This window comes from Didymosphaeria variabile, assembly GCF_027946475.1.
Source record: "Didymosphaeria variabile strain IMI 356815 chromosome Unknown scaffold_5, whole genome shotgun sequence".
Classification (NCBI taxonomy): domain Eukaryota; kingdom Fungi; phylum Ascomycota; class Dothideomycetes; order Pleosporales; family Didymosphaeriaceae; genus Didymosphaeria; species Didymosphaeria variabile.
Window position 1 is genome coordinate 422,780 of NW_026611624.1, and position 23,348 is coordinate 446,127.

The following is a 23,348-nucleotide window of genomic DNA, read 5'->3' on the forward strand; positions in this document are numbered from 1 at the left end:
ACTTCCGGAGCTGATTATCGGGGTATGAGGGGTGCATGTCCCCAAGCGAGAGCAATGCTCAAGGCGGGCCTACTGACAGGCGAAGGCGTCGCAGACGAAGCTTCCCGTGAAATTCCGCAAGACGGATTCTGACCCTCTATTATCGTGCGACGTGCAACGGAAAGCAATACATGCCAACATCGTCACCTTGAGGGTCGCTTGATATACAATCCTTCTGACGAGAAGTTGTAAAGTAAGAGTATCATATCAACCAAACCTCACTTAAAAATCATTGGAGAACTCAGAAGTGAATGACCCAGTAGGGCTAAAGATAGTATTCGAGCTGGATCCCACCATACATGCATCCCTCGCTTTGGAACCCAATAAATAGCGTAATGACATCGGATATCAGTGCGTACATGATCGTAAAACCAGAGTCGTGCCCCACCCAAATTGCATGACGAGAACGACCGACAGAACGAAAACGCTGAACGCACCAAAAAAAAAAAGCCAAAGCCAAAGCATAAATAATACAGATGATACAAGCCCGATGTGACCTAGAGCGATGGGACCAAGCCTAGTCCTCAATCGCATTCTCATGCTCCTTCCCAATGCTGTTCCACCGATAATCACTGATTTCAAACGAAGGAGTAGCATTCTTGAGCGCCGCGATCTGCGTGTCTCTAAACCTCGCGAACTCCTCGGGGTTCTCCCTTTCCATCCTCTTCAGCTCCTCCGCGTTGTCCACGATATCGTTGAACGCTTTCTCCCATCCGGCACCCTCTGTCATTTCGCGTATTTGCTCGCCACTGTACGTCGCCAAGTGGTTTCGCAAGGCCATGACATGGGGCGGCAGTCCGAGATCGTTCATACTGCCGGACATATTGGCTTGCTCAGAATGCGACGAGGTGGGGCGTGAGGGGTTGATGAATTCAGTGCGAAGGCGGTGACCGAGACGATGGAGACGACCTTCTTCAAGAGTTTGGGCACGCGACGCGAGATTGACATCGGAGTTATGGCGCGAACGAAGGGCTTTCGGTTCGTCATCGTCGGAGTCATGGAAGACATTCTCGGTGGCGCTTGTTGAGATAGTAGGGACGGCGGAGAGTGGTGGCGAAGAGCTGGGGATGGAGCTGGTCGTGGAGGCAGCGTCTGTAGACTGGGACCGGACGCGCGTTTCTGGGTATTCGTCTTCGAAGCGTTTGATCATACCCTGCAGCGTCTGATCGAGGAAGATGAGGCGTCCTGTGACTGTTAGATTTGGACCGCAACTGGAAAGCTTTCCCAGAGACTTACGATATGGTATGTCGTTGCCTGCCTTTGCCTCACGAGCGAGTGCCATCTGCAGCCTTTGTCGTATATTGCGTGCATTTTCCAAGAGATTCTTCGACATGATCTTGGCTCTATGCGATTGCTCCGAATCTGTGGGCTGACTGCTCTTGGGCGTTGCTGTACCACTTGCCGTAAGCGACGTTCTGCGAAGGTCTGATTCCTTTTGTCGGAGACAGTAGCTAAGGGCTTTCGCAACGCCAGTGCCACCGACAATGTAATCCTCATCGGGTGCTGCATCGTCATCTGCCGAAGTCGTACTTGTGTCATCTGCATGTCCAACAAGATGCTGGAGCACGTCGGGTAATACATCATCCCTCGGTGCATTCTGAAGTTCGGGAACTCCCTCAATGTTCTGCATATTGCGAAGACAATATGCGATGACCTGCTTGGCCAGCGCCTTGACAACCTCATTGCTCTCAGGCCCAGGTACATCGACACCCAGGAACACAATGGTCTGCGAGACCTTGGCAGCCAACGTCAGCGAGGCATAGACCGCGGCTGCTTCTTCCTGTTCTTCTTCCGTCGTTGCTGCAGCCAATGCAGCGATCTTGGGATTTCCTTGGACATCGACGTGTGCAATCATTGGGCACTCCGGGATGATTTCTGCAATGCCTATCACATCGGCTTGCGATAGAGATACATCCGTGAGGTGTATCCGCTTTAGCTTCTTGAATTGAGGCATGTACTTCCGTAGAAGGCAGAGCGACAATGAGTTAGAAAATAGATCACGGTTGTGGGAAAGGTCCAAAAAGGTGAAGTTCGGTAGGGTACCCAGAGCCGGGAACAGGATCCTGAGTGACTCTGGCGTCAGGTCGCAGTCGGCGACACTCAAAGCCCACAACGGGCAGTTCTTAGTGAAGCATTCGGAGAGTCGTGATATGGATTCGGTAAGAGTGTTACCACCCAGATCTAATCCTTGACATACTCCGGACTTGATGTAGTGAATAATGTGTCCGATGCCTTCCTCGTCAATACTGTTACCCGCAAGACCCAGACGCTGCACACCGCTGATGATGGCTCCATCAACGACTTTCCTGATGCTTGGCGAGGACAAACCACACTCAGAAAGCAAGAGCTCCTCGAGTTTCGAGCCTCCCAATCGTTCCGAAATGGCTTTGGACATGGTTTCGGCAATGTCCCTAGGGGTAGCCTTCTTATCGCTCGGTAACCCAGGAGAGCCATTAGCTGTCGGAGAAGCCGGCTGAGGTGGGGATGACGGAAACGGTATCATCGATAAGTCCAAGGCCATGAGCGATTTGCACATGTATATGAAGAGAGCAACATGTCTCCAGCCTTCTGCGGTGATCTTGGGGTTGTTCTTAAGAACCAATTTCTTGACGACACCAGAGCGTTCTTCCACGTTTTCGCTTCCCTGCTCTACGTCTCCAGAAGAAGATTTTCTCCTCCTACCAGCTTCTGGAACTTTTGCAGCGAGCAAACCGGCAAGTATGACACGAATCTTCTCATCGTTTAGGTCTGCGTCCTCTAGGAACAGTTTCTTCACTGGGACCACGGCTAGCCAGTCCGAAAGGGTGATCACATCGGCTAGCTGTAAGCGAGAACCAGTCAGATCCAAGCAAGTCACCGTTCCTGGCGCCGAAAGTGCAGCCGCCGAAGGATTTGATAACTGATCGCTGATTCTCTTCAGGATAGGCGTCTCTCTTAATTGACAACATCTGCGGTATATGCGCAAGGGATCTGTGGTAGGTCGGTCCTGGTGCTTAGGCGCCGCTTTGGTAGGAGATTCTAATGCGCCATCAGCATTGATTTCGTCATCTTCCCTGGTGATTTCGAGAGGTATTGATCCGTTCTCCTCGGCCTTTCTGCGTTTCTTCTCTTTCCGTTCTTTCCGTTCGGCTTCGGACCGCTTCTTCTTCTCTTTCTTCTTACTTGGCTCAGCAGTCTCATCATTGACTACGGTGCCCTCTGGATTAGGTGCTTGTTCGTTTCCTACCACTTCCTGTGCAGAACAAACTTTGACCGCACCCAGCCTGTCCTTCTCTTCTGCGACCGACTCTGGGTGCTTCAACGCTTCTCCCTCACCCCGCTCTTTGAGCTTCTTGCGCTTCTGTTTCCGCTCCTCGCTGTCCTCGTCGTCCTTGTACTTCGGACCACCTGCGATTTCGACATCAACGCAGAATGCAACGCGCCGCAGCTTGTTTTGATTGAGTTCTGGGACTAGGCATCGAGCTCGATTCGGATCGATGTTCATGACCTTCCTAGGACAGACGCCGCCATTGGGTACAGCTTTCCCGGACAAGCCACCAACTTGTGACCCTGATGAAAGTCGTCGCAACGCATTTGAGATGAAAGAGCCCTTCGGTTGCTGAGGCACGTACGGCTCGTAGGCAGTATGATTACCATTGGCTGCGGCCTGGATGCCGTTCAACGCGCCGTTGGCAGTCGAAACCACCCCATCTGCGGCATTTTGATTCGCAGATGATCCCTGCGCCTGAACCTGGGTTGTCTGTGCGGGCGAGTTCTGTGAGGAGAATTTAGAGCTTATGCTCGATATCCATGAATTCTTGCGCGAAGTGGTCCTGGGTTCGGGGGGCGTGACACTACCCGGCTGCGGCTTCTCGGAGCTAGCTCGGCCCAACAGCGTCGGACGCTTGGTGGGGATCTTCTGTGCTGGCGTCGGTGTCGATGGTGCGGGAGTCGGATTCGAAGGTGCGGGAGAAAGTGCTGAAGGTTGCTGGACAGCCGGCGCAGCGGACTCCGGACTTTCGCGTTCGTGGTGAGTGCCGTTCTGCGGGAGGCCGCCGTGGGATGACGTCCTGGGGCGAGCGTCTTTGGGCAGGCCTGGCGACGAGGGTGCGTACTGGCGGTGGTGATGATCTGGAGAGCGCACACTGTCAGCGAGGGACATGTTCTTGATGCGCGACGCCGAAAAGAGTGGAGCCGCCGTCCTTCGCTCACCTCGCGTGGAGTGGTGCAGCCACGATACGTCGACGCCGTGAACGTCCTCCATAGCAGGCGACAATGAAGGACGAGTGGCGGGCAATGCTATCTTTGGCGATATGTGAATATAGCCATCGGTAGTCAAAAGAGTAGCCGACAAAGTTGGAGCCGTTCGGAGGAAATGTCAGCGGGGCTCGATGGTAGAGGTTAGCCGAGACGATGGGGGAGTTCCCGGGAAGGTGCTCGCAAAGAGTGGTCGAACCAACGCTGAGTCGCTGCGCTGACTGGACTAGTGCGATGCTGAACAATGTAAGACACGGTAACTGAGATGCGCGCAGCGACTTTAGGACAGCGCTGCGCCAAAAGATGTCTCTACGTTAGATAGCAGACAATTATCACGGATTGCTGCGAGCATCGGACCCTAGTAGTTGAACCCTGGCGATGACGGAAGGCGACAGAAGGTGGAGCCAAAGGCCTCCGGCCCCTCGCTGGATCCGCTCCCGGATCACACCAGCTCGACACACTCGAAAAATGAAGCTGCTGGCTGTCCGAACACCTGCAATCGCTGATTCGTCATCCTTGCCACGCAGCACGACAACCTGCTGACAACTTCCTGTCACTCACGGCTCCCACATCGCAGTATCACACAGTTCGATTACACGCATGAATAACGACCAACGCAACCCACGAATAGAGGGGCTGACTGTATAACAGACTGCGCTATTATCGCGGCTCTCGATCTAGACTGCTGAGTGAATGCCGTAGTGCGCTGGCGCTGACACCTGCATTGTCAGGTATCCAGACGGCAAATTCTCAGGTCACATGCCAAGCGTATCTGCAAAGCACTAATTCACGCAAACGGACGACATGCGCAACTCATTTGAAAATGGGTATCGTGAATCATTCATAGTAGCATCTAGTTCATTCAAAGGCTGCTTAGGTATCCTGGCAGGTACAGTAACCATGTCCCCATGCTTCCCCAGACGCCGTTGAACCTGCTTTTGTCATGAACTGAAGAGAGAAAGGAGCACCAGCTTAAGCCTTGAGCTGCTGGATCTTCTCCTGGACACGCTTCTCCTTCTCGGCCTTGGAGAGCTTGGACGACCTGTACTTGAGGGACTCCTTCTTCCACTCGTCCTTGGACTTCTTGGGCTCGTCGCCATCCTCCTTCTTCCAGGGATCCTCGCGGATCTGCTTGTGGGCATCCTGGTACAGCTCCTCAAGACCGTCGGCCTCGATGTCGTCGTCGATGTAGCCACTGAACTGGGACTTGTAGCGCTCCTCGTCGTCGTCGGCAAGAGTCTCCATGTACTCAGCGACGTGACCGGCGAAGATGTACTTGCGGAGCATCTCGGCATCAAGCTCCTTGGACTCGATGTCGTAACCGGGGAAACGGTTCTCGGAGTGGGGTACGAGGAGACCACCGTCAGAGGCACCCTTCATGGCACCGAAGACACGGGCACCGGTGGAGGTACGGGTAAGACCGACGTCCAGGAAGACCTTGAAGGGGCGGCGCTCCTCACCGTCAACCTCGGCGGCCTCGGTGAGATTGTACTCGCCGTCAGCCTCCTCAACACCCTCGAAAGCCTCGTCGAGCTCGAGCTTCTTCAGGGTGCGGCGGGCGAGCAGAAGACCGGTGGCATAGGCAGCGGACCAGTTGGTAAGACCGTGCTAGGCCATGTTAGAATACGACAGATCTACCGGACGTTTTTGCACATACAGTGATGCCGTAGGGCTTGAGCTCGTGGGCATACGCAGCCATGAAGACCTTGTCACCGCCAATCTCAGAGGTGACGATCTGAGCAACGATGTCGCGGTTGGTGAAGCGGACGACGAGGCGGTACTTGGGCGCATTGTACTTGTTCTTGGCCTGGGTGGTCAAGCGCTTGCGGGCATAGTAGTCGGTCTTGCCCTCGCGGCGGCGCTTGTACTTGACTTGGTACCGCCTGAGACATGTCAGAAATCGCAAAAGAGGGCAAAGAAAACAGAGCTTACGAGAAGTACGCCTTGTTCTTGACGAGCTTAGACTATTTCCCAGAGTCAGCAATTGACGCTTCAAACCCATTTCGAAGCAGCTTGCAAAGACTCCCACACATAACGTCGTCGGCGCACACGACTGCGCAAGCAGGGTGTGACCGAATCATGGATAGGAAGGGCGCATGGCAATTCCAATGGAGCGCCAGCGCGATTGATCGAGGTTAACTTACGAAAGGCATCTTGACGGGAGATGTTGTCTTTGGCTGGGGAAGAAACAGAAGTTCGCTGGGGGATTTATGTGTGCGGTGCTAAGCGAGCCGCGCCAAGTCCATTTTTGGTGTTTCAGCAACGGCGGGAATCGCGAACGTGGGTGGGTGACCAGAAGAACATCGACTTGAAATCTAATAGCAACGCAGAGTATTCGTTCTCTTCTCGCTGAAAGATATTTATCGACTGCAGTGCACCGTGTCCTGCATATCAACAATCGTCTCTTGATACCTTTGAGTGAATTCAAGTTGCAGCCACATATCACCACGGTGTAACGTGGATACATCAAAGCATTGTGTTGGAGAATGCACCAGTGTGACATGAGGTGCTCTACTTTTTGATATAAACAAATGTTTTCCAGATCATATATTAGTCTTATACCAATTGCGTGAATCTGGGGAGCATCTGCACTACCCCAAAGCTGCGATGGTGGCCTGTGCACATTGGACGTAGCTCCTCGACCACAGCATAGCCCCTCCATCGCTCCTAACGACTGCGCATAAGCTACACACGACCACACGCTATCTCACCATTCCTTCACCTTTTGACGTATTGCGGGCAGGATGGCGGAGGTTCCTATCGGTACGGCGAATTGCGCATGCTCAAGTCCATCCAGGCTTTGCTGACGCTCACCAGTCCTCGACGGCGGAACCGGTTTCCTGAAGGCGGGATATGCAGGACAGGTCCGTAAACATTTGCAAGTGTATTGCAAGCTACATATCTAATAGGAGCTCTACAGAACTTTCCCGACCACCAGTACCCATCAATAGTCGGCCGACCGATCCTACGTTCCGAAGAGCGGGATGGAGACATCGTGGTCAAGGACATAATGTGCGGAGATGAGGCAGCGGCGGCCCGATCGATGCTTCAGATCACATATCCTGTACGTCGGTGCTGAGCAATTGCTGAGCGACCTCTCGTCTCTGCTGCGCTGCGCTAACGACGTCTCACCGCCGACAGATGGAAAACGGCATCGTGAAGCGTTGGGATGACATGCAGCACCTCTGGGACTACACCTTTTTCGAGAAGATGCGCTTAGACCCCACGGGCCGCAAGATCCTCCTTACCGAGCCGCCGATGAATCCTCTCAAGAACCGTGAACAGATGTGCGAGGTCATGTTTGAGCGCTACGACTTTGGAGGAGTATATGTGGCTATACAGGCTGTCCTAGCTCTGTACGCTCAAGGTCTCTCCTCGGGAGTGGTGGTAGACTCAGGCGATGGTGTCACGCATATTGTTCCGGTTTATGAAAGCACTGTGCTCAACCACTTGACACGTCGGTTGGATGTGGCTGGTCGCGACGTCACTCGGAATCTGATCGCTCTGCTGCTACGAAGAGGTTACGCTCTCAACCGAACTGCCGACTTCGAGACTGTGCGGCAAATCAAGGAGAAGCTCTGCTACGTCTCGTATGATTTGGAATTGGATCAGCGCCTGAGCGAGGACACCACAGTTTTGGTGGAATCTTACACCCTACCTGACGGTCGCGTCATCCGCGTCGGCAGCGAACGCTTTGAGGCTCCCGAGTGTCTGTTCCAGCCGCACTTGGTGGATGTTGAGCAACCTGGTATCGCCGAATTCCTCTTCAACACTATTCAATCCGCCGACGTCGACGTACGAAGCAGCTTGTACAAGGCTATCGTGCTCAGTGGTGGAAGCAGCATGTATCCTGGCCTCCCTAGTCGTCTGGAGAAGGAGCTAAAACAACTTTGGCTGACCAAGGTGCTGGGTGGAAACCCAGAGCGTTTGAACGTACGTATGCAGTCAACTGGCTTAGCTCATAACTTACGGCACCTCTACAGAAATTCAAGGTACGCATTGAAGACCCACCGAGACGTCGGCATATGGTCTTCCTCGGAGGAGCCGTGCTTGCGAATATTGTAAGTCGCCTTGCGATCCCCTGTGGGACAACAACTAACACGTTGTAGATGGCGGACAAGGAGAACATGTGGATATCAAAACAGGAGTGGCAGGAACAGGGGGCGAGGGCGTTGGAGAAGCTTGGTGCAAGATAACGTAACGATACCCGAAAGCGGGCGCAAGGTAGCATCGAAAACGGAGAACATATCAATGAAGACCATCATCGGACACAAGCCTCAATGGTGGGTCCAACGTAAACCCACGCTTCTAACCATCATCTCTGTGTCCATTGTCCGTCTTGTGGCTTTGCGGCCTTTACCGGTTCCGGTGACATTGGCATTGCCGGACAAACGGCGTTGAATTGTTGCACGAAAACCTGAAACTGATGGATTGTGGATCTGGCAGAGGATCTCTTTGTTTGCGGTAACGATCTAAGGTTCTGAATGCACGAGCTGAGCATTGGAGCAGTGAGTGTGCATACTGCCGCTTGAACGAATGCGTTGGCACCTGCCGAATCGATAGATGTTCCCATTCGGTCGGGGAAAGTGCCACCGAGTGTCTCCGGCGGCTGAAAGAGAGTGCATCGACGGGAGATCGACCACGGGCTTCATGCTGTACCTTGAAGACGCTCGAGCTTTGATTGCAACTACGCGCCTGTGTCTGCTTCACGCCTAGCTTACTGCAAAAACTGCATACCTTCTCAATGGGGCACGATCACCTTTGTCGGCATTTTTCACCTGTCCAATATTATTGCTCCATACGTCCGAAGCTTCTCTGTTTGCAATTGTGAGGACGCCTTCAACGCCTTTGCGGCAATGCTTGGCGCTGGCCTCGCTAAAACTACATAACGAAGGGACGAGATGATACATTCCTCTCAATGCTTGGTACAATTTGGGTGGCGTGAGCGCGCACAAGATCTGGCTGCTACGAAGGAAAATTTGTCGCAGCGATATCGGGTCGCGGCTCGATGTCGCGATGCTGGTGGCCTCATGCACGTAATTCCGGAGGGGTAGCACAGAGAGAGGATGGCTGCGCGTTCTGCGGACGGCAGTGCTGTGAGGGGATAGCTGCAATTTCAGGCAGGATGTGGTGAGCCGTAGCGATCACGATCGTGGACAAGCTCGCTTCAGGCGCCTAACGGCTGGACAATGGAGAGGTTTTGCAGTGCGGGCCGCCACGAGGGACCGAGGAGACGCATGCGGGCAGCAGCCAGTAGGCGGCTCGGGTCGTGCAATGGGCATCATGAGGCTGGCATTTCATCATCATCACCACCACGTTCAGATTCAGGGTGCAGATGTCAGCGCAAACTACGATTGCGGAGAGCGTCAGTAGCGCCCCCAGGGCACGTGAACATCATGGAGCCCTCCCTGGAGAGAGCCGCCGCCGGAAACTCGGCTCCCACGATAGCCAGCGAGGTGCAGGTGCGTCATGGGCCAACAGACAACCACGAGCGAATGCAACGATGCCTCGCTAGCGGGCTCAAACTGCCCCCATCCTGCCGGCCAAGAGACGCAGTAGATGACGATGTCCACTACCGGCTCTGCGAGCCCTCACTGTCCTGGCGCTTAAGTACTGCACCGGTCGCTTCTTCCTCTCTCGCCATGTCGCGATACCGGCTGTGCTCCACATCATCCAACGCTCACGTCTGCCAAGTGCCGCCCTCTTATTAGCTGTACCCATCTCCGCCCACGTTGCAGCTTCGATAGTCACAGACATTGCCTTCTCAGGACCGCTCCGCCGGCACTGTGAGTCCTGTCAGGACACCCCAACGCCTACACACAAAACAGGGTCCACACTGCCTTCTTTCCCGAAAGTAGCGCGACGGCGGCGCACCAGGCGGAAGATCGACTGTCTTGCTGCCGTATCAGTTGCCCTCCAAGATCCAAGCATTCCAGGACCCTCCCGCTGCCAATATATTAGTGTCGCCGCCCGCCTGCACTGCCGGGTCGTCTCATTCACTCGCCTTATCGAGCCTCGTCGCGGGCTTCGTTTGAAACTGTGCTGCGCTGCAGCAGAGGCACTTAAACTTTGTCTTTGCCGGAACAGACCCACTCATCAACGTCATAGCATACCAGAGCCCGGCTGGACTCGCACCACATCTCGGCAACTTCAACCGCTTCAAGTTCCGGCACAGTAAACGTCCTCGAGTTTACCCTGGGTACACCGATAGACTTTTGGAGGACTCTCATGTCATCTCGACCTGACCGCAACATGCCAAGCTCTCACCTCTCACCTAGGATGGACTCACTCAACATCCCCTCCCAGGCTCGCCGTCGTCCACCTCTCGCCCACATGCGTCAATCATCAGGAACTGCTGCAAGCCTGCGTTTGCCCTCGCTACCTCGCTTCCACCCGGCCAACTTTGCATCGCAAGGCTCCAGTGCCGCAGGGACACCCACGACGAACCCAAACTCGCCTCAGCCCCCACTCTCTCCACGGGCCCATCAGAAGCACTATTCTGATATTCAGCGCCAGATGCACTCCTATCAACAGCAACTCATGGCCAACGCAGCTCGACAGGCACGCGGAAACGCAAAGCCCTCTAGCCCGAAGCTCACCCCTCTTGATAGCCCTGGACCTGTCACTCCCATGGAGCTGGAGGGTGCTGGCGGCTATCTCACCGCTGGCATGACCACCAACGATGCAGCGGCTCATGTGGAGAAGCTGATCCGAGACGAGGCCTCCCGTCGTGGCGATATTTCACCTGGACGTACCACTGCTGTTGGAGGTCGGTGACTCACCGGCCAGGAAACATCATGTTCACGCTCACACAAAAAAGAAAAAGACAAGTCTGAACCTTCCGTACACGATCGAAACCGCTAGTAGTACTGTGCCAGATCAAATTTTGGCCTTATGTTGCTCATACTAGGGTAACACAGGGTATCAACTTTCGATCAGACACAGCACGTCACCTCACGTACAATCATCTTCCCGGCGTTAGCGTTTTCATGGATAGCATCACAGGCGTTCTATATCACCAAACCAGCATCACATCATCGGCGACTTCCAGCACGCAAATTTGGATCAACACGAAAAATTACTGCTCATGACGATCTCTCTGCACTAGCTTCACGTATCTTCGGCGAGTGCCTCACGACCATCTTCCAACAAGAGCATGAAAACAGGAGCTGCATAGCGTGCTGAGCTCGTCTCGGCTTCTTTGAAGGCGGGTGTTTTCGAACTGTGGCGTTTCCCCTCATGTCTTTCGTTTGTCGCCAAAACACCCAAGAGCTGGAAGTGTGGGCGTCGACAATCGTTTTACCCTTCTCATTTGATACCACCTATTTCCGATCATTTTTCCCCGCCTGTCCATAGCTAAGTACATAGCGCTCCGCCCTCGGCGTCGAGCAGGACAGATGACGGGTTCGTTGGTCCCAGTTGACCTGCATGTATCCAATTCAATCTCATACATGTCTCGTAAAAGCAGCCCGACTATTGAAATGTGATCCGATGTTCAAACTGGGTGACTTCGTAGTGACCTGAGAGTTACTCAGATGGTCGCGCCTTCCTAAAGCAGGCTCAAGGGTGTAATGTCTCTTGCCGAAACATCCGCTGCCACCGCCACCTCGACGAGACAACAATTTCGATCTTTGCTCAGACTCATCGACGATCCACGCACGGCGCATTGAAAGCATACAACCTTGCAGCATGCTTTCCAACATGCCCTCCTCACCCAGTCATAAGCCCAGTGGCTATGCGAATCCCAATACCGCCCACCGCTCGCTAGCCACACGCAGACGCGAACTCGGCGCCAAACCCTGCGAGATCAGCATCTCGTGTTACCCTCGCTAGACTCTCCGACGCCCCGCTTTCCTCCTTCGCCGCGATCTGCACGACAACAACGAGCCCAACTCACACGCTATCTGCTCTGCCCAACCTTGAGTATACGGTGCGAACGAGGGCGCTGACTCGCCATCGCTGCGATGCTTTCTCATTCTTGCAGCAACACGCCTTGCCGTTGGTCACAGAGCGTGCGATTACGTCGTTGTGCATAGCGCCTCTCCCGCGCCGCTAGCTTGCTGCAGGTGCGGTCCCCGTGCGCGCCCACTATTACCGTCCAAGTGTCACATTCCCAAGTCAGAAATCATTCTTCCAAGGCGCATGAACTGAGAGCGTGCCGCGACCGGGCGGCTTGTCTGGCACAACGATGGCGACCGCTGCTATATTTGCAATGCGCAGCTAGCATGACTGAAGATCAAATGTCATCAAAGGCGCTACATTTAGGTGAGGGTGAATGTTGGTGGCCCTAAGGTTGCCGAAGAGCAAGCTATGCTGATATGGGCGTAGGATGACGCTATTGGATGATGCTGCGCAGCGACCTCACCGTTGAGGGTGCTCCTTCGCGACGCAGGGCTGTCGGATATCTGGTCACTGGGCTTTCTCCGCGATCCATAGGGCTGGCTCATCTCCGCTGCGGTCGAATCTCACGTCTAGCAAAGGGTGGCGGCCACCGACGCAATGCCCATGTTTCCTCCAAGCTTGTAACGGGTACACTCACGGATGTGCACACCGTCTTCTTGTACGCGACGTCTCCACAACTGGTTTTCATGTACACTTTTAGCAGCAACACCCGGCTCCATTCCGTCACCGCCTTCACAAAGCCGCTAGAACAACGCATGTTCCGCCCAACCGCGTACCGACAACTAGGACAGCTAACTTGGAGCCCCCCGCAGGGTCCTCAAGAACCCTAACCCTACACTGTGAAGGATCACAGATATCGATTCACATGTCAATGTGTGATTCGTGGATTGCAAAGAGATATTCGCCGTTGTTCTACTGACTGAGACACCAGTGGGCATTAGCCTTGGGGACATCTCATTCGCTGCTGGGAAACAATTGGCGAGGATTCAAGGCCTGCCACACGCGCTATCGGCGGCAGTGTACGAGGCCAAGATTTTATCAGCATTCCTTCGCCGCCTGTTGCCGTACAGGAGCGAAGAAGGAATCGAAGATGAGCATCGCTAACGCAATTTTGGCCTGCCAGTCGCATCTTGTAAACTTGTGCCGATGAGCACAGAACGAACTTACCAGGCGGATCATCAGACTCTGCTTTCCACCCGGCGGTCTGCCCCGCAACGTCTTTGAGAACGAAGGCACAAGTGCAATGTTGAGAAACGAGCATAGCGGACCACGACTCTGAAGCTTGCCATATTCGAAGGTCCACACAATACGAGCTCATCAGTCATGTACTGTGTCTGTCGTGACCGAGAACATAGGATACCCTACTGAGTCAGATTGGCTTTGCAACCCCACATAATGAATCACATGGTGAATCGAACGATTTGACGTCAAAGACGCAGGCGAATTGCGCGAGAGACGCACTGTCATGGTACAAATGCAAAATGACATCGTCGACGACTAGGTTCAATGGCGCAGTTTAGCCGGCTCGTGAGATGCACGGCAGCGCCTTGTAAGTCACCGGAGGCTAGCCTTGAGAGGTATCGCAGATCACTAGGTTTGAGAGGAGAGGACGAAACAGCTGTGGGTTAAATCTAGGGGCTCATGGTCCAAGTCGGGTTACAGTCCGCGCAGTCACGCTTTGCCGACGGAGGCAGGTGCGTATAAAGTTCAGATACCGGAAAGCTTTTAGAGCTTCGACACTGCCGCCTGTGTATCGAACGATCGTAGTTAACTAAGCGCAAATCAGCTTCTCGTTCTTTGCGTCATCATTTTCGGCTTATGTCGAACAGCTGCTCCAGTGGTTGACCTTCTCTTATGTTCAGAGCACTTTTATCTGCTGTAGCAATCACTTCTTGTGCAGCAACATGGAGACAGTTTCATTCTCCAAGTCGGAGCGAGCTGGCTGCTGAGACAGTGCACTCTGACCGCACAAGCACCTTCTCCAATTACTTGTGGCCCTTGAACAGTGCGAGACTTGACTTACAACAACTGACTCCTAATTCTTGGGTTGGGGCACTCCGAGGGTAAAGTTTCGCGTAATCGCAAGACAAGCCCTTACTAGAGAGAGGGAAAGGTTGTTGTTTCAACAAAGCTGTGTGAGTTCTCCAACGGTTCTTGTCGACCGGTGAATTTCTCTCGTCGTCCGTGACTCCATTACGATCATCTCTCATCGCCACGGCATTCAATCTCATGGTCATGTGTTCTACATTTCATGCAGCCCTAGACTTCAAGAGATATACATACTGGACGAAGGCAGAAGTCGACTTCGACTATTTGGCTTTCAGGCTTTTAAACGGCTGGAGCGCGTGGCCGAAGAAGAAACTTTTCAGAAAAAAATGATTGAGGGAATTCCCGATCTCAAACACTTTGTCGCTATTCCTCCAATGGCGGCAGATCACGAGGGTCCTCATCTGTGGTGAAATGAGGTGGACTCCGCGGAACGCTATGCCACAAATAGCTTAGCCCGTCGGGAATTTATACCGGACGACTATCGTCATTTTTACAAACAACCACGAAAACAATCAACCCAGTGTTTACCATATGCACAAAAACAGCGGAACAATTTCCAGACTGGTGAGGCTTGTACCTTTCGAGGTCACACGCCGCCAATGAAGGTCGTCTTTGGGAGGAAACGCGTGGACAGCTCGAAGCCCAGGCCAGAAAATGCCCAAGCTGAGAGTGAACTGTTGTTTCGCTCACACTCAGATTGCTCCATCGCCAACATTTCCAAGATATTCTGCTGCACATTAGGCTAGGTCAACATAAATCCGCGGCTGCAATGTTCCCTGCTGTAAGCCGTGGGTTTAAGATCCCGAAGCACGAGGACTAGACCACATCTGCTTATGCGATTCCGGTACAACATGGGATTTTTCATCGCATTTCGACTTTCCCACGTCATCTTGGCATGCGATTCTTAAAGATCGGTCGCGATGTTTCCCTGTTTAGGCAACGGGAAGCTCCTATACCTTGTCATTCTTTCCACGTTGGTGTTCACTTCGACGAGAGGGGTAGGGATGATATGACAAAATGATGAGGCTCGTCGAAAGCTCTTTCCCAGCCTCGGAGGTTGTGTTGAGCTATATAATGGTTCTGAGTGCGCCCAGTTGAACCTGCAGCTCGCATCCGCCTCAAGTCAATCCAATCGAGTTAACTCACGATGCTTCGAAACCTTGCCATTCTCGCCTGTAGTGGGCTCGCACTTGCGGCTCCTAAGCCAGCCACCGACATTCCTGCGATCTCGACGAAGGCACCTCGAGGCTCTGAGGCGGGCGCTGCACCAACCCGTGTGAGCCCCGACCCTACTGGACCGACCACACATGGTTCGTACTCTGGCTCAGCGACCACCACGGGAGCAGAACCAGGTCCTACGACTGTACTATTGAAGAACGATGGGCCGCCCGCAGCCCCCACTGGGGACTACTACAACGAGAATGGCAAGCTCGAGGCGCCCTTCCAGCTTCCCTTTACGCCAGGAGGTAATCTGAAATGCTCACTAAAGAATTTGCGGCTTCGGAATGTTTGCCAATCTTGAAGCGTCCATCCCATTATAGCCCCGAGACCAGCACACCATGCTAATGTATTCTACAGGTGGCAAGGGTGTCAATGGAACCAATGCTCCGAGGTACATGGTCGAGAGTGACTACGACTACGCCTCCGTAGTCTTGGGTCTGCACCAGGAGTTCATCGAATTGGATCTCTTCAACCACGGTGTAGCTAAATTTTCGGAGCAAGATTTCCTCGATGCCGGTCTCACTGCTGAGGACCGCACGTTCCTTTCCTACATGGCGACGCAGGAAGCTGATCATGCTACGTTACTCACCAACATGCTGGGTGAATCCGCACCAAAGCAATGTATCTATGACTATCCTTTCACGACTGTGCGTGAGTACATTGACTTCAACATCAAGTTGACGCGATGGGGTGAAAGCGGTAACTGGGGGTTTTTGTCTCACTTGGACTCTCGTGAGGTATCGACCTTGTTAGTTCAAGCTGAAGCGGTCGAGGCGCGTCAGCAAATGATCTTCAGACAATGGTTGGGTCTGCACCCCATGCCTCTCTCCTTCGTCCCTGGTATGTCATCCCATCGTCTCAATGCCCAGGACCAAGCTTATCAAATACAGGCATTCCCCAATCATGGCACTGGACTCTGCTTGCTCCATACATCTCCTCGTGCCCTGAGAACAACACCCGCATTGCCTGGCAGAACTTCCCTCAGCTGACCATCGACAACCTGCCCAACCCAAACAGGTACGTTCATCCACCCATCTCTACTCCTTACACCTTATGGCTAACATACCTAGGGTCTCCCCCAACGACACCAAAACCGACGAAGTAGTCGGCCCCCGTGTCGCCGACCCCTCCGCCTCCAACCTCACCGACTCAGAATCCTGCCTCCACAACACCACCCTCGGCTACGACTGCTCCCCCGCAATCGCCCACAACAGGAGCGAACCGCTCACCTTCCCCGGCCGCAAAGTCTTCCTCTCCTGGGAAGACCCCGGCAAAGCCGTCGGCCCTAACAACAGCTACGTGACCTCCACCTCCGCCGGCGCGCCCAAGTTCGTGGCCTGGCTGAGCCAGATTAACCTCACGTATACCCCGCTGGAGGTGACTGGCCAAAATAAGGGCTGGACGTGGCAGCCGCCGAATGAGGTGTATGTGGGCGATCCGGCGGTCAACGGGACGGTGTTTCTGGCGGTCACGGATAGTGATTTGTACTTGACGCCGTTTAATCTGAGTCTGATCAATCCGCATGTTAATGCTTTGGGGATTATGATTGCGGGGTAGAGGGATTGTATTGCTGAGGGCGATAGAGTGGACGGGGATGAGTGGAGAGCGAATTGTATTGTATGATGACGGACTGCTCGATGGAGAAACGAAGTCATCCTATGTTGACAATAATTAATCTTTGCCTATACTGGAATTTGGAGAACTGTGGCAGGGAATTGCCGCGATATTGCTTCTCGTTCATCTTTGAGACCTCCTATTCGTAGGTAATGATGCTTTTGTGCCCGCGGGAAGGTACGACACCTTTTCTTGAGACCGAATATGACAAGCCACATGTGGAAGACATTTCAGTACAATTGTTAACAACGCAAGTCAGGGAGAAACCCTCTTGTGGTCAAGCGTTCTATATCTCAGCTCCATCAAATCATACCCAGGAATACTCGCTTCCTTCCATACAGCAATCCACAATCCACGCTACTCTCCAGCACATAGCTCAAACAGCCACAAACAGTCACCTTTCGCCACACGCTGTAGCCCTACCCATCTATTTTAATCAATCCAAGCCAGGTCCTCGCCCTCTAAGCCCTCCCCACCTTGAAAGAAAGGATATCATTCTTCCCCACCCTCACCTCATCATTCTCCGCAACCCTCACGCCCCCTCCCTCTCCACATACGCCATCGGCGCATCCCCCATAACCTTCCGATACACATCCCCCACCGTACTCCCCTTCTTCACCAGCACGCAGTCCCTAAACACCGCCGTCGAACTCGCGCTCCCGCTCGTAAAACTACTGATATTCCGCACGGGGAAGACGGGTACCAGCCCGAGGAGGTCTGCCGCGCGGGAGAGGACCTGCACGACGCCTGTGCTGCCGAACCGGTACAGCACCATGTCCTTCAGATTCTCGATCCGCGTGCGGAGTTTCTCGTCTAGTTCTTTGAGGTCTCCGCCTGAGGGATCCCCCGCCTCGATGAGGTCTTCCCGCGTGTCTACGAATTCGCTGCCCTCCGTATATCTGATGAATCCCTGCTTCGCCAGTTTCCTGAGGAACACTTCTGATATTGCAGAGCATAGCACGATGGACTTTGGATCCTGCATCTTTGCGATCTTCGCGATATTTTTATCTGCGTCCGGGTGGTCGATTTTGTTCAGGGCGATGACGGTGGGAAACTTTTCGTCTGTGAAGGCGTTCACGACGCGTTCTATGGTTTCGTTGGACCAGTCTTGGAGGGGCTCTTTGAGGGCTAGGCGGTCGAGACAGCGGGCTACGACGGTGGAGGTGGAGCCGTAGCCTGAGAATTGGTTTTGGAGGGTTTCGACGGCCGTGGCTTTGACGGCGACGTGGCGCCGTTTTATGGAGCCCCTGGGAAGGTGGGCGAGTTAGCTTTGGAGAAGGAGAGGAGGAGAGAGGGAGGAAGGGAGGAAGTACCATTTCTCCATCAGGTTGCCTTGTATCCACCGTACGATCTCGGAGCGGAGCCAGACGATGTCCTGACTGGGGTCGTATCCTCTTGTCGCCTTGCCTGCACAGCATCAGCCAAACCTCCTAGCTCCCGATGCCTCCATATTCTTCTATCCCAACCTGAGCAAAGCAGAAAAACATACCTTCCGCATCCGTCGTCCCACTAACATCCACCACATGCACCAGCGCATCCGCATGTCTCAAGTCGTCCAAGAACCGGTTTCCCAGCCCCTTCCCCATATGCGCTCCTGGTACCAATCCCGCGACATCGAGCAGCTCTATCGGTACGCTTCTCCGCCCATCGACGCAAGAGCCGTAGTTGGGTTTGCATTTGCTCTCCACGCCCACGCGCTTACACGCGCATTCGATCTGCAGGTATCCAATTGCGCGCTGGGGGTCGATGGTCGTGAATCTTTGCGCGCGTCAGTGCCGGCATGTCTGAAAAGATTCGGCGCGGCGTCGTCCTCGAGAAGCGGATGAGCGCTATGCGCCGCGGGGTGGAGGGGTAGCACGATGTTGTACTTACGGGAAGTTTCCTGCTTCTAGTCAGCGTTCAAGTTCTATACACCACAGAAAGTATACGAATGTTCTACGGACCAACTTTTGAAGTGGCATCTGTCAAGCTGCCAGAATTCCATTCTTAGACGGAGCAGTGTGGAAAGATGAGGGGCAGACTGCACCTGTTCAGTGTTGTGGATTTGCCTGACGAGGGCTTGCCAACGAGGCCAATTAAGGGATCGCGAGGCATGGTGCGCTTGTGGGGTCAAATATTATAGCGAGAGGATAAGTCAGTCTCGTGAAGTCCGGTCTGGGAACTTTGCGATAATCCGAGACGCGTGACGCACATCGTATTGTAGTTTTCTTATCGATAGGTGACTAAGCCCTGTCCTGCATAGGGCTGGGGGGGACGCAACTTGGCTCGGTCTCAGTTACTGCGCCCGTGTCTCAGATCCTAAGTGCGGGGAGGGGAACGAGTATGCATATGCCTGACTACATGGTGCAGAAATGTGGCATGGGCGTTCGAATTCCAAGGTTACTTTGACATCAAGTGACATGGATTTATACATCTCGACAGCACAGTCACTTGTGAATAATGGGAGGTAAGCTAACATATGAATTTTACACTGCCCTAATATTATGTACTATGCAAAGTGTACATCATGTTCTAGAAACGCCAGCCAGCTCGTCCAAAGGAGCTGGCAAACTCCGGATGAGATCCCTTAAGACTTGATTACCCGCAAAAAAAAAAGGTCATGCAACAGCCGCTTGCTGCCGTGGATTGCTGATCGTAACAAATCCTCGGGCACTGCACACTAAGCTTACAAAAGGAGGGATCCACCGAAGAGGGAGGAAACCAAGACGACAAGTCCGCACACCGTAGGAGCAAACGAGACAGGGGCAAGAGGACCAGCAGCGGCACCCGTGCTGCTGGATGGGCTCGCGCTGCCACTGCCAGACTCGGAAGCACCGGTAGTAACGGCACCAGAAGCAGCAGGAGCAGTGTCGACGGTATCAGATCCAGCCTCCTGGCTGCCACCCTTGAGGCCAGGGCCCTTGCCAGCACCGCTTTCGAAGTACTCCTTGACGTCAGGCATAGCCGGAAGCTCGTCATCATCAAGATCGACGTCCCAGTTAGCAGACTTGGTGGGGCACTTGGATGGCGAACCGTCCGACTTGTATCCACCGTCACCGGTAGGAGCAGGGGTGTTCGAGAGAGCCTTCTTGAGCGCAGTGAAATCGTCCTTGTCTGTGACCTCAGTGTCGCTCTTGACGGTGACCAATCCGAAGCCCGCGTTGTCCTTTTCCTCAGTGTACTCGTAAACGAGACCACCAGAGTAGACAGGGGTCATCTTGGAAGTGTCATAGAGGGCGCTGACGGCGTTGAAGGTACGTGTGTTCTCCTTGCAACCGTACTCAGAAAGGCTGTTGAAGTCAGTTCATGTCCGGTTGGAGATGCAGGTATTAACTCACAAGAGGGGAATGCTGTAGGAAGAGAAGTTCTTAGCCTTCTGGCTCCAATCGGTCTTCTCGAAGGTATCCGGGTCACACCATGAGTAGTCGTTGAAAGCGAAGAAGTCGCTGCGAGCGCCATCAGGACCGCAGTTCATGTATTGAGCCATCTGCATACGGTTCTCGGCAACATCAGCGGCCGAGTAACCGACAGGGATCTTGCGGTAGTTGCGGGCGTTGATGTATGACCTCATGTCACGGTCAGTGGCCTTGACGTACGGGGCACAGTTGGAGTTCTTGTCGCTGTTGATGACCTCGTTTCCGGAGAAGAACATGAGCGTGTTGTCGTACTTTTGGAACGCATCGATGGTAGCGAAGACGCTCTGGAGGTACGCCTTGTTGTACGACTTGGCGGGCTTGTCACGGTTGATGGAGTAGAAGGGGTTGTTGACGTCCAATGCCAGGTAGATGCCAGCGTCGGAAAGTGCCTGCATGCACTCATCGTGGTCGGCCGAGTTGTCGACGGTGTAGACACGGATGGTGTTCAAGCCAAGCTCCTTGAACTTGGCAACGTCACGCTTGCACGTATCGACATTAGCAATGGGATCTTCGTTGGCAGACGAGCCACCGGGCTGGTAGTCGACACCGCGGATGTAGAAACGCTTTCCGCCGGCGAAAAACGCTGTGGCATGTCAGCAAACAGACTCTCAGAACGCATTGCATTGTGAAACGGACCGTTTCCCTTGACGGAGACAGTAGGCAGCGATGAACCCGAGGCACGCGGTGCGAGCGGACCAGAAGGAGTGGCCGCGGCGCAGGCGGCCATGAGACCCACGGCGATGGCTGAGGTCTTCATTGTGATGATGATGTGATCGAGATATTAAGTGAAACGAGTTGTAGAGGGAGATAAACAAAGTCGTGAGCGAGAGTTTTGAGTATAAAGCAGGCGCGAGCCCGGACAAAAGAGTGTAAGAAGCTGCAATTAGTACAATAGTACGAGAGGCAGTAAGGAAGATGCACGCTGGAAGGTGCAGGCAGGTTGGAGAGCAGAAATAGGAACGACACTGGGGGCGTCGCAGGTTTTAGGGGCACTCTTGCGGTGGGCGTCGCGGATCCTGGCAGGAGCGCGGGTGCAGCGATTGGCTGCTGCCCACATTCCACTCGGAGCACCCCTGCACGCCACCACGGCCAGCAACCAAGCAGCAACCAAGCAGCGGCTGGTGCAAGCTTCGCGCAATCCAAGGCCGCTCAGCGAGGCTTGGACGCCCCCGCCGATCGCCCGCCGCCTGCGACAGCTGTGGAGCTGCACCCGCGCCTGAAACGCGCGCAGCGGTCATTGAGTGCAAATCGATAGCGATCCAAATATGGCCGGCGGTTTGCGTTACCCGCCCGCCGCCCGAAAATCTCCTCAAACCTGCCTCAACAGGGACGCGGTGGAGCTCCCCTTGCACGCAGGTCCCAATCTCGCCATAAGCCTGCGGCCAGTATTACGCACCACCGGGCGACGGGCGAAGGATGACCCTCATCAAACTGCGAAGTGAATATTGGAGACATGTGATGGCAATGATGGAGCTTGCAACTCAACAGTGGTTTATTTACAGCGGTATTAGCATTAGAAAACGACACAGTACATAGACTTTATCCTTCGTCCATCTTCATATCTTTCACAGAGTGTTTGCCGTCACAGAGCAAGCAAGCGCACCTTGGAAGCCCCGGAAGGGCAGCCGGCCTTCTCGACTAGTTGTTCTTGGCTCTGGTGCCAAAGTAGCCACCGAGCACAGCGGCGAGGATGGCAATGATGAGCACGACGATACCCAGCGTCCACCACTTGAGCTTTCGCGCTCGGCGAGCAGACTTGATGCCCTGGTCGAGTTGCTGGTTTGCGTGTGTCGTGTCCTTGTTCACGTCCTCGGTCTGCTCCTCGACCCGTGTCACCTGTTCCTCCTGGTACACGACTTGCTCGTTGAGCTGCTGGAAGAGCAGCGCAAGCTCACCCAGAGTCTTCTCAATGCGCTGGATGTCGTTGTGACGCGCCCGCACAGCTCCGAGCACACTGTTAGCCTGGCCACTGCGGTTGGTCTTGAGCTAGGCGGGTGTCAGCATAATCGACGGACTTCTACATCTAAGTCAGACACCCACAGCTTGTTGAAAGATGCCTTCATCGCCCCAGTCAGCATTGGCCGCCTCTTGGACCTCCGACTCGGTCGCTTCGGGATTGACAATGCGGTACTGTCTCGCAATTGCATCGCGGTACCGCTTGGAGTAGTCTGCCTCTTCCCTCTGGAAATCCTCAAGCTGGCTCTTGAAAGTGCGCTTCAACGATTCCACCTGTGTTCGCTTGAATGAGTTTTGGGGTTCCCGCGCCGCGTCCTTTTCGAGAAACTTGATCTCGTCCTTTATCGATGTGTTCCTGATCTGTGTTTCGGAGACTATGCTCTCTAGCTGGGATGAGGAGCGGTTGTCGGGCGACGACAGCATCCGTTGGTGAATGTTCGCAATCTCAGTGATGTTCGCCGAGAGCTGATTGATCCTGCTCTTCGTGCCATCGATGCGCGCGAGAAAGTCTTGCTGACTCAGTGGTTGCGCGCCGTGCGAAATCGGCTGCTGCGGCGGTTGCGAGTATTGCGACGCCTGCGAGTACTGCGAGTCTTCATGCTGAAGCGGCGGCGCGTTCAGTTCCTTTACCTATTAGCGCGATCGTGTTGTCAATGACTGTGAGCTGCTCACATTGCCGCCGCCGTACGGGTTTGATGCTCCATAACCGCCTGGCGCGCCCTGACCACCGTACGGATTTGACTGCCCATAACCCGATTCTGCTTGGCCGGCACCTTCATAAGGATTACCGCCGTATTGTTGATACCCGGACGACATTGTGCTTGTTACAAGAAGCGTTCAAGGGAGCTCGTTCCGGAGTGCTTAGGAGACCCTGCGGAAGCAACGGAAAGCTCCGTCAGCTAAGATGCCCGGTAAAATTAATCCCCCGCGGAATCG

General features: G+C 54.1%; 8 protein-coding genes across 8 annotated transcripts; 3 read left to right on the top strand and 5 right to left on the bottom strand.

The window, feature by feature from the left end:
* Window positions 1-556: 556 nt before the first annotated feature.
* On the bottom strand, window positions 557-4,180 carry MHP1 (Microtubules assembly and stabilization protein; the record flags this gene model as incomplete). Its single annotated transcript, XM_056215364.1, has 1 exon — window positions 557-4,180. One exon carries the CDS (start codon window positions 4,178-4,180, stop codon window positions 557-559), a length of 3,624 nt encoding a protein of 1,207 aa, XP_056069611.1.
* A 1,067-nt stretch (window positions 4,181-5,247) lies between these two features.
* Window positions 5,248-6,428, bottom strand: RPL5 (60S ribosomal protein L5; the record flags this gene model as incomplete). The annotated part of the gene is made up of 4 exons (XM_056215365.1): window positions 5,248-5,883; window positions 5,933-6,158; window positions 6,208-6,239; window positions 6,420-6,428. The coding sequence occupies 4 exons, from the start codon at window positions 6,426-6,428 to the stop codon at window positions 5,248-5,250; spliced, it is 903 nt and encodes a 300-aa protein (XP_056069612.1).
* Window positions 6,429-7,019: 591 nt separating this feature from the next.
* ARP2 (Arp2/3 complex subunit, actin nucleation center) lies at window positions 7,020-8,471 on the top strand (the record flags this gene model as incomplete). The annotated part of the gene is made up of 6 exons (XM_056215366.1): window positions 7,020-7,038; window positions 7,093-7,139; window positions 7,196-7,339; window positions 7,417-8,208; window positions 8,259-8,336; window positions 8,385-8,471. 6 exons carry the CDS (start codon window positions 7,020-7,022, stop codon window positions 8,469-8,471), a joined length of 1,167 nt encoding a protein of 388 aa, XP_056069613.1.
* Window positions 8,472-10,608: 2,137 nt separating this feature from the next.
* N0V89_006597 (uncharacterized protein) lies at window positions 10,609-11,139 on the top strand (the record flags this gene model as incomplete). The annotated part of the gene is made up of 2 exons (XM_056215367.1): window positions 10,609-11,044; window positions 11,096-11,139. 2 exons carry the CDS (start codon window positions 10,609-10,611, stop codon window positions 11,137-11,139), a joined length of 480 nt encoding a protein of 159 aa, XP_056069614.1.
* Window positions 11,140-15,785: 4,646 nt separating this feature from the next.
* N0V89_006598 (uncharacterized protein) lies at window positions 15,786-17,004 on the top strand (the record flags this gene model as incomplete). The annotated part of the gene is made up of 3 exons (XM_056215368.1): window positions 15,786-16,287; window positions 16,338-16,464; window positions 16,518-17,004. 3 exons carry the CDS (start codon window positions 15,786-15,788, stop codon window positions 17,002-17,004), a joined length of 1,116 nt encoding a protein of 371 aa, XP_056069615.1.
* A 589-nt stretch (window positions 17,005-17,593) lies between these two features.
* N0V89_006599 (uncharacterized protein) lies at window positions 17,594-19,155 on the bottom strand (the record flags this gene model as incomplete). The annotated part of the gene is made up of 6 exons (XM_056215369.1): window positions 17,594-18,308; window positions 18,375-18,468; window positions 18,551-18,819; window positions 18,934-18,943; window positions 19,005-19,030; window positions 19,088-19,155. The coding sequence occupies 6 exons, from the start codon at window positions 19,153-19,155 to the stop codon at window positions 17,594-17,596; spliced, it is 1,182 nt and encodes a 393-aa protein (XP_056069616.1).
* A 571-nt stretch (window positions 19,156-19,726) lies between these two features.
* GAS5 (1,3-beta-glucanosyltransferase) lies at window positions 19,727-21,213 on the bottom strand (the record flags this gene model as incomplete). The annotated part of the gene is made up of 3 exons (XM_056215370.1): window positions 19,727-20,330; window positions 20,379-21,039; window positions 21,093-21,213. 3 exons carry the CDS (start codon window positions 21,211-21,213, stop codon window positions 19,727-19,729), a joined length of 1,386 nt encoding a protein of 461 aa, XP_056069617.1.
* Window positions 21,214-22,094: 881 nt separating this feature from the next.
* On the bottom strand, window positions 22,095-23,228 carry N0V89_006601 (uncharacterized protein; the record flags this gene model as incomplete). The annotated part of the gene is made up of 3 exons (XM_056215371.1): window positions 22,095-22,442; window positions 22,497-23,042; window positions 23,085-23,228. The coding sequence occupies 3 exons, from the start codon at window positions 23,226-23,228 to the stop codon at window positions 22,095-22,097; spliced, it is 1,038 nt and encodes a 345-aa protein (XP_056069618.1).
* Window positions 23,229-23,348: the final 120 nt, after the last annotated feature.